Genomic DNA, 8,641 nt, shown 5'->3' with positions numbered 1-8,641 from the left:
CTACTACAGCAGACAATGCGTTATTTAGAGGCTGCATTTCGGTGCCCCAGTCACTCCCACTATATGGATATACGCAGATCTAAATATCGTCCGAACGACTCCAAATGACACCAGAGTTACATGGATTTATGAGTAAACGATCGCACTTTATGTCAGAAATAAGGTCCAGGTTGTAAAAAAAACGGTAATTCCCCTTTAGGATAACATAAAGGGGAGAAACAGAACAAACAAAATGCAAGAATAACTATAATGAGACACTCATTTGAGATATAAAAGTGACTGAAACAAGACTGAATGAAACTAGTTGAAAGTTATGACCCTGCATCAAAGACCGGTATCTCAGTGTGCACTTCTCCATGTTGGTTTGGTGTTAGTGTAACTGTGTTGGACTCCATCTCTAATAAACTTTTAATAACGACTACAAAATTACCGGCATCCTCCAAGTTCTCCATTTTAAAATAGACTTCCCATAAAACCCATTAACAGCCATCGACTTAAACCTCGCATGATCAAATCAGAAGATCCTACTTCCTCCTTCTTCTGCTGCTGCAGCCCTGACAGGAAACACTTTGCCCATTCATGTACAAATTGTACTCGTTGTACTTTCTGAGGATCTCCATTCAAATGCAGCAGTCCTAAACAAAACTGCAATAAAACATGCGCCACTGAATTAATGAGGTGTACTGCTTTGCAGCTGGCGTGGAGTACGTAAGGAACGGGAAAAGCTGAACGATATTCATAACTCTAATCCCGATTCGTGCAATAATAATAATACCTTAATAGCGCTGGAAGTGAAAAATCTCTTTACAGGAACTGAGGTTTTCTATAAAGGAACCTTATTGGTGGACGCATCACAGAGGGAAGTGCATCAGTAGTTTCTGTTTTGCCAACAAGAGTTGCACTCAAACTGTGCACGCTTAAATTATAAATGGAATAGACTGAGCGTACTGTTATAAATACTCACAACAAAGGAGAAGCTATTTCCCTGTGTCTGTACATGCATTACATGTGTAACTGTGTCTCAATCTCACACACACACACACACACACGGAACTCTTTTCATAATTAGTAACAACCAAGTCGTGCGAAACGGCGCATAATATCGCTTTCTCGCGTTTCCCTAAAGGAGCACTTTTGCTTTTGTCTCACTGCAGTTTCATGACCGATGCTGTGACAATGGGAAGCGGGGTGGGGTGGGGGTTGGACTGGAGGCCGACTTTAAATGTTTAATACTCGTTAGCATGCACGCAACCTTCCCTCCATCACGCCATCTGTATGACACTTGTTCTGCGCGGGAAGGGGAGAAGGGGTGAGACTGACGACGAAGAGAGAGAGAAAGAGAGAGGGAGTCATGGAGAGAGATGAAACCTGGAGGTGCTGCTCAAGAAAAGGGGGCAAAACCAGTGAAGAAAGAGGAAAGAGCACATCCAATCAAGGGAAAGGAGTGGCCGCTTAGGGCAACTGTAGTGTAACCAGAGTGTTTGATGCTTGTTGACAGCTGTATCTGTGAGGCACGCTGTGTGCAGTGTGTGTGTATGTGTGTGTGTTTGTGTGCAGACCAAGACCTATAATCCTATACCATGCAAGGTTGCGTGACCGTTCATACCCGACTCTTTGCTGCTCCGCACACCATTTGCCCTAATTGGTCACACCCACTCTTTTTCTGTGCGTCTTTTTCCCACACACACACACACATGCATGCATGCTCGTTCCCTGGCAGATGCACTAACGCAGACACAACAATCATGACAACGAGGGGGGGAATCCTTGAGGGTATGTCACAAACAAGAACGTACATATGCATATGCGTGCACATTAACATGCACATATAGGCATACCCTATTAAGCATATGGGAGACGGTCACGCAACCGCCGCTACCACCCCCTCCCACATGCACAACCTTCCCTCTTCTTGCTTCCTGAGCACAATTAGCAAGGGGACAATAAACAAAGCACCTTGTCTTGCTTCTCTTTGGCTGCGACAAACGCTCTAAAAAATGTGGTTTCCGGACTTTTTAGACTGTTTTCTCAAGTAATTCTTCACTGAGAAGCGTTAAAAGTTTAAATCTGTGTTTTATCTAACACCATTAACAGTTTCAATATGTTTTTATCAAGGGATTCTAGCTTTATTGGGATTCTTCTAATATGTTTGGTTCATTTCTTTTAGCTAATTAACCATGGTGTCACACTTGACTACGTTTTAAGACAAATCAGAGGTTCGTGTCTTTCCAAGCAGTCCCTGACGACTCTAATGTGCCGCGCTCAAAAAATAAAACGAGGAATCAACATGCAACTCTGTTTTCCCAGCTCTGAGAATTGAAAGCGAAGCGCGTGAATGTGTTGGCATTCGCCGGGATGCCGCGTTCAGATGTAATGCTTTATGTATGTGCCCAGGGGCAACTAGCCAGTTGAAAGGTTACCGAGTGCATCCTGGTGATTCATAAAGCAGATATGCAGGCCGCAGCTGACCGTGACTCATACACGCATGCACGCACATATGCAACAGACGTACAAGTTTTTTTTTTCTATCTTTCTTTTTTTAACTCAACGCACCATAAAAGCATTTAGACAAACGTTTTAGCAGAGCCACTAATTCAACCCTAATGACCGTTTCTGTGTTTACTATGCATGTGTAATTATCGTGCACTTCCACTATCCATCTCATCGGGACAGGACCATCAAACGTGCTCAGAATTACGGCGAAGGCTCTAATACTTTCCATGTGAGATTAGGGGGGAGAGTACAGTGAGATTAGGGAGCCTCTGCCAGCGCTGTTTGTTTTTGTGCTCATGCTGCAGATGATTGTTTAATCTGGGAGGGTTACGCAAGGATAGGCGCTCCCGGCCGTCTCTTTTGCTGGCAAATGCTTCGGCCTGCTGGCCACAGCTGTGCATTGCGGCTAAAGGAGATATCAGGATCTACTTTGGCTGCGAGTGGAGTTCCTGTGACGACTTGTTCTGTAACAGCGAACAAAGATTTATTTTACTCATTACCGGACCTGTGAGTGATGGGTTACTGACATAAAAAAACTCCCACAAGCCTTCCAGTTTGATCGCCAACATTTTCTTTTCATTTTTTTTCTCGATAAAACTTGGACCATGTCTTGAATAGTTGCTTGTGCAGAACAGAAGAGGATACATTTGTTGAATTTTTGACAAACTCTACTGGGAGACAACAGAAAGTCTGACTTCCATTTCCATTCGAACTATTCAAGAAAGTATCTCCAACTTCTTATGTGCAGTTCCAGAGTCCTCTTCAAGTAGAGTTACTTTAGGTTTAACTTCCTGATCCCCACTTCAGGTGCTGGAACTGAGGGGCAACTTTAATGTCAGTCTTTGTTCTGGAGATATTTAGTACAGACTTTACGAGTTTGTGTGGAGTGTGCATGTTCTCCCTGTGTCTGCGTGGGTTCTCTCCAGGTACTCCGGCTTCCTCCCACCGTCCAAAGACATGCTCATTAGGTTCATTGGTGATTCTAAATTGGCTGTAGGTTGTCTGTCTCTCTGTTTTAGCCCTGCGATGTACTAGAGACCTGTCCAGGACGTACCCCCACCTCTCTGGGATAGGCTCCAGCCCCCACGCAACCCTCCAGAGGACAAGAAGTTATCGATGTATGAGCTGGTATTTGCAAGTGATCAGATATCAGCATGAGTTGCTGTGATAGCGACGTAGATTTCATAACTGCTTTAGCTAAGCTTTAAGTTGCTCTTTCCAGCGTTGCCTCCTCCCAAAGTTGCCAAATGAAGCTGCCCTGTCCTCCATGTTGTCCCCTACAGTGCTCTGAGCAGCAGCTCGGCTTCTTCTCAGCTCTTTTCCGTCTGGACTTTTTCATCATCACAGTGTCACATTCCCAAGCGTCCGGACTGAATCAGATCTACATAAATTAAATTAGACTCACGTTTCCCCACCACCTCTGAACCAATTTGCAAAAACTGCATTTCTTTTTGCTGTGTTGTTGTTTTTTTTTTTTTCCCCCCGTCCAGACTTTCTAGAACAAAATCTGGACCCAATCTGGATATGCCAAACAAGGCCAAAGTGCCTCCCATGAACATGAGGGGAAAATGAAAAACGAAAACAACCTGAAGGGTGTGTTAAATACTTGGGCCCAGAGTTGTTTGTTCAGACTGTGGGAGAACTTCGTGTGATCTCTGATCTACACCAGGTATTTTGAACTTGGCAGCAAATTGAAAACATCTGCCTGGTCGTGTGACTTGGTTAAATTTTTCAATCTAAGGGAAGCAGTTGCAGCATGGGCTTTCTGCCCGGTGTCAGTCAGTGCGGATTTAAGGGTTTTGCAATGGCACGCCACGATTTACCATGGCACTGTATGACCGTTCTTTGCCAAAATAATTTGGGTTACACATGAAAGGAAGGCTTGGGACTGAAATGTAAAAGTTTATGCATCCACATTCATAGCATCCATAGCGCGGAATTTGCAGGAACATCCTTCAGTTCCAGCCTGTGTCTTTTTCTGCATGTTGTCCCATTACTTCCCGTCTCTCTCCACTCATCGCTATTAAATACAGGCACAAAAAGTGAAAAAGAAAACTTGACTGTAGTGTTATTCAATCTTTAGCCTCTGAGGAGTCTGTGTTGGTTTGTAATGAACTATGATCTGAATCAAGATGAAGCAGTTGATGGCCAGGAAGAGCAATCCAGCGAGCCAGATCATCAAGAAGGTGTCGTACCCTTCAAACTCCAGGAAGTAGGCTGGGCCCAACCAGATGCCCTGTTAGAGGAGAGAAGATACAATAAAAAGGTGAAATTTAGTTTATCCAAAACACTGCAAACCAAGGTTAGTTGTGCATATCTGAAGTCGCAATTAATCGCAGCTGAAAGCAAAACTGAATTACCTGTCCAGCAAACCAGAGGAGCAGCAGCCCCAACCCTTGTTTCACTGACAGACTCAGGTGTGGGATGACCAGAGGAAGGAGGCACAGGTACCACAAGAAGTACTACCAAGGGACGACAAGCAACGTTGTTTATTTCGGTGTGAGCTACGTCTACAAATTTACAATCTACTTCTTCATCTGATGTCTGTTGGTGGTGGCTTCAGTACCTGTGAAGTGCAGACTTTGTTGAAGGAGACAAAGATGGCCGTTTGCAGGAAACAGGCGAAGGCCAGGTCCCGGTGAAAGGCCCACGATGCAACCAACAGCAGGACGAGCTGCGGCAGGAACGCTGCCAGCCCGAGCCCGGGGCTCCACCTGCTGTCTGCAAGAAACAAAAGACAGAAGAGCAGGGTCAAGTCTAGAAAGCTGCCTCCTCTAACTTTTCTCACGACTGACAGAAAAGTGAGATAAAAATATCTAAACCTCACCTGCAGTAAGGTAGAGCATGTAGAAGTACGGAGAGAAGTTATGTCTGATGTCCCTTCTGGTCAGATGGTACAAGTAGGTTTCATGAAGAAACTGCCAACCATACCTACAAGAAATGAGTCGCATGGTTTTAGCATTTCCTTTCAAAGTAATTGGTTTGGATAAGTGATGACGCAGGAAGGCTGGAAATTGTTAGATCAAAAACAGTGATTCCAGTATTTTGCTTAATTGTAAGAAATTAGATTAGCTAGTCATGCTAACTGCAGTAAACTCTAACTGCAAAAGTTTAAAGGGATAGTTTGGTTTCTTCGAAGAGGGGTTGGATGAGGAACTTATCCATATGTTAACTAGATGGCGGTTGGCACAGGTTACTAATGTATAATAATTATATTTTTAAGGTTTAAGTGTACGCTATATTTAAAATATTAACACTGACTGACCTTGGCTTGGACAGCCTTTACTGACAGGGAACTGAAGCCGTTATATTCACCTACACTCTCTTCAAAGCCACCAGACTCCATTGACAAACACGGTAACTTTGCCGGTCTACAGCTACATCAACCTTATTTGTGTTAGTGTTTGACTTTGGTGCGTTAACAAGTTAGTTTGGATTGGTAGACTAAGCAACTCCCATGATCGGTGAGGTTGGTTTGTTTGGTTGCACTGAAAAGAACAATACAGCGAGTTCAGTTCCATTCAGAAAGTGTCAGACAGCACGGTAAAGACATGATAATATACACTATATAGCATGCACCTGACCTGAGTTTTGACCCCAACCACAGCCATTCATCGTTTGGCTTCTGTGCCATCATCTTCTATAGGTAACTAAAGAATTTGCAGTTCATATAAACCCTTCCTCACAGAAACTAAACAATCCTTTTAATACTTCCAACACAGCTGGTGGAAGCTGACATCTGTGTTTTGTTTGTGTTCATCTCACATGTGATAGAAGAGTGCGGTGAGTGCACAGAAAACTCCTCCAGCCACAGCCGCAAATAGGAGCAGCTCTCGGTTGACGAAGCTTCCGACAAATACGATGAACTTCTTCCACCTCCGACTCCCTTTGCCTTCCTCCGCTCTAGCCTGTGCTGTGCGCAGAGTCAGAGCGATGGGCAGAGCGTATGTAATGGGGTAGATCTTCATGTGAACCGACAAGCCGTAGAGCGCCGCTGCCCACGTCAGACGCCGGGCTAGCAGGGGAAAAAAAACAAAAAAATGAATTAACATAGAAGCTTATTAACAATTTAATAATTATTTAACCTTTACCACCCTTACCTTCCATGCAGAGTAATGTCCCCAGCACCAGAGCTGAAAGGATTGACTCTGCATTCCCTCGGGTGGATACTCCCATCGGCAGAGGGTTGAGAAGCCATAGAGAAGAAACGCAGCGTGCAGTCTGAACATGAATCCCACAAAAACACAACTTTTTTCTCTGTCTGTACCAGTATGAAGCCCCAGTTGTGACCCCAGTTCTAATAAATAACACAACTGGTGAAAGACGCACAAACCTCAGAGCCTAGCCCTCGCAGGCAGAGGATTCTGTAGATGAGCATTCCTGACAGCACATCACATACAATGAAGAGGATTTTGCCGAACACCATGCTGAGGTAGATGTTGGGGGTCAAGAGCCAGGCCAGGAGAGGAGTGTAGCGGTAGGTTGACCTGTTGTATGGAGACTCACCCTGAGCACAAGGATCCCACAAAAGACCTCACATTAGCTCAAAGGCATCATTCAACCAAGAGCATAATGAAGCATAAACAACCAGATGGTTTACTTGAGGAAAAACAACCAAACTGGAATATAAAAATACTTAATTGCAGCTAAGATTCCTACAAATTTTACCTAGTAAAATCACAAAATTATTAAAAATATACCAGTTATCATATTAGCACCTCTTTATTACTTATGTAAAAACATTAAACGTGACCTTAATGTCATGACTGGGCACGTTTTGGAGACTTTAATCAATAATAATACAACATATTTCATGAAGTATACACTAAAAAGGCAACTTATACAGTAGTTGAGTAGTAGTACTGTATGTGTCTAAGTAGAACATGTTTTCCATCTATTCGTTTAAAGTTTGAATGTTAGAAATAGCACAGCAAAGCAGCTTTATACTCCAAATAATTCTTGTATTTTAGTCCGAGCACACTCCTCTTACCTGAGTAATGAACCTTGCAGCATCCGTGAACACATGGTAGTCGATATCCGTGTACTTCACCACCATGGTTTTATCCTGGTAGTCTCCATAAGCGACCAAAGCCAGCCGTACAACGAAGGAAGCCGTGAAAAGGACATGCTTCTCTGTGAGCTTGGTTATTAGCCTCTCCATCTCCAACCGTGCAGGTAAACCAGAATAGCAGGTAGTACTAACGGCTAGCTAGGTGAGCTAGTCTGAGTGTACGGAATACGTTAGCCAAGCTGTCAGTCTCTTCGTCGCCATCTCTACTCTCATTAAATGAACGGAAGCTAACGATAATATTACCGAAATGTGTCGTTAACTTCGTTTTGAAATGTCGAAGTTTCAAAAATATGACAACCCGGAAGTTATCCGGAAGTGACGTCGCCTCAACACTATTTTTTTTTTTAACGTGTATGCACAGCGCTTGCGCACTCAGAAGTGCATTAGCGCCACCTACTGTTCTGGAGGGAGACGTTCAGTTCTTGTTTCTTTACATTTACTTTTACTGTAAGTACATAAATAAAATAAAAATAAAATAAATAAAATTCGATTATAATTATATGTATTTATAATAAATAAAATAAATAAATGATTAATTAAATATGATGCATTTCTGTAGTCCAACCTCCGGTCTTTGCAAAACTATTAAATAGTTTTAACATACACTGCCTGGCCAAAAAAAAAAGTCACCACCTGGATTTAACTCACCAAATAGGTACGAGCCTCCTATTGGATAATTACTGCTTGGGTGATTATCTTTCAGCTGACAACAAGTTATTTAACCCCAACTGATGCAATGAGTAGCTTCTCATTTCTTAAACAACCATGTCGAAAGACACATCCTGTAGTTGTGGAACTACTACTGGGGGTCTGTTTGAGAAGGGTCAAATCATTGGCATGCATCAAGCAGAGAAAACATCTAAGGAGATTGAAGAAACTACTAAAATTGTGAATCTTTGGGATGTGCTGGAGAAGGCTTTGTGCAGTGGTCAGACTCTCCCGTCATCAATACAAGATCTTGGTGAGAAATGAATGCAACACTGGATGGAAATAAATCTGGTGACATTGCAGAAGCTTATTAAAACAATGCCACAGTGAATGAGTGCTGTAATCAAAGTTAAAGGCGGTCCAACGACG

The 8,641-nt window shown here is 43.1% G+C and overlaps 1 protein-coding gene across 1 annotated transcript; it reads right to left on the bottom strand.

Moving 5' to 3' along the window:
• Window positions 1-2,381: 2,381 nt before the first annotated feature.
• On the bottom strand, window positions 2,382-7,862 carry pigm (phosphatidylinositol glycan anchor biosynthesis, class M). Its single transcript, XM_084566291.1, has 8 exons — window positions 7,484-7,862; window positions 6,827-7,000; window positions 6,594-6,714; window positions 6,259-6,508; window positions 5,321-5,424; window positions 5,060-5,214; window positions 4,854-4,955; window positions 2,382-4,729 (listed from the first exon to the last, which is right to left on the bottom strand). The coding sequence occupies exons 1-8, from the start codon at window positions 7,652-7,654 to the stop codon at window positions 4,562-4,564; spliced, it is 1,245 nt and encodes a 414-aa protein (XP_084422417.1). The 5' UTR covers window positions 7,655-7,862; the 3' UTR covers window positions 2,382-4,561.
• Between the last annotated feature and the right edge of the window lie 779 nt (window positions 7,863-8,641).

Source organism: Chelon labrosus (assembly GCF_963514085.1).
Source record: "Chelon labrosus genome assembly, chromosome: 18".
In the NCBI taxonomy this organism is placed as follows: domain Eukaryota; kingdom Metazoa; phylum Chordata; class Actinopteri; order Mugiliformes; family Mugilidae; genus Chelon; species Chelon labrosus.
Note: the sequence above shows the minus strand (reverse complement) of the source record. Positions and strands in the feature narration are given on the sequence as shown.

Coding starts and splice junctions, on each gene's coding strand:
- pigm (XM_084566291.1), bottom strand. CDS start 7,654: ATGGAGAGGCTAATAACCAAGCTCACAGAGAAGCATGTCCTTTTCACG. Junction 7,001..7,483: donor CTGCAAGGTTCATTACTCAG/GTAAGAGGAGTG, acceptor CCTTGTGCTCAG/GGTGAGTCTCCATACAACAG. Junction 5,215..5,320: donor CATGCTCTACCTTACTGCAG/GTGAGGTTTAGA, acceptor TGTTTCTTGCAG/ACAGCAGGTGGAGCCCCGGG.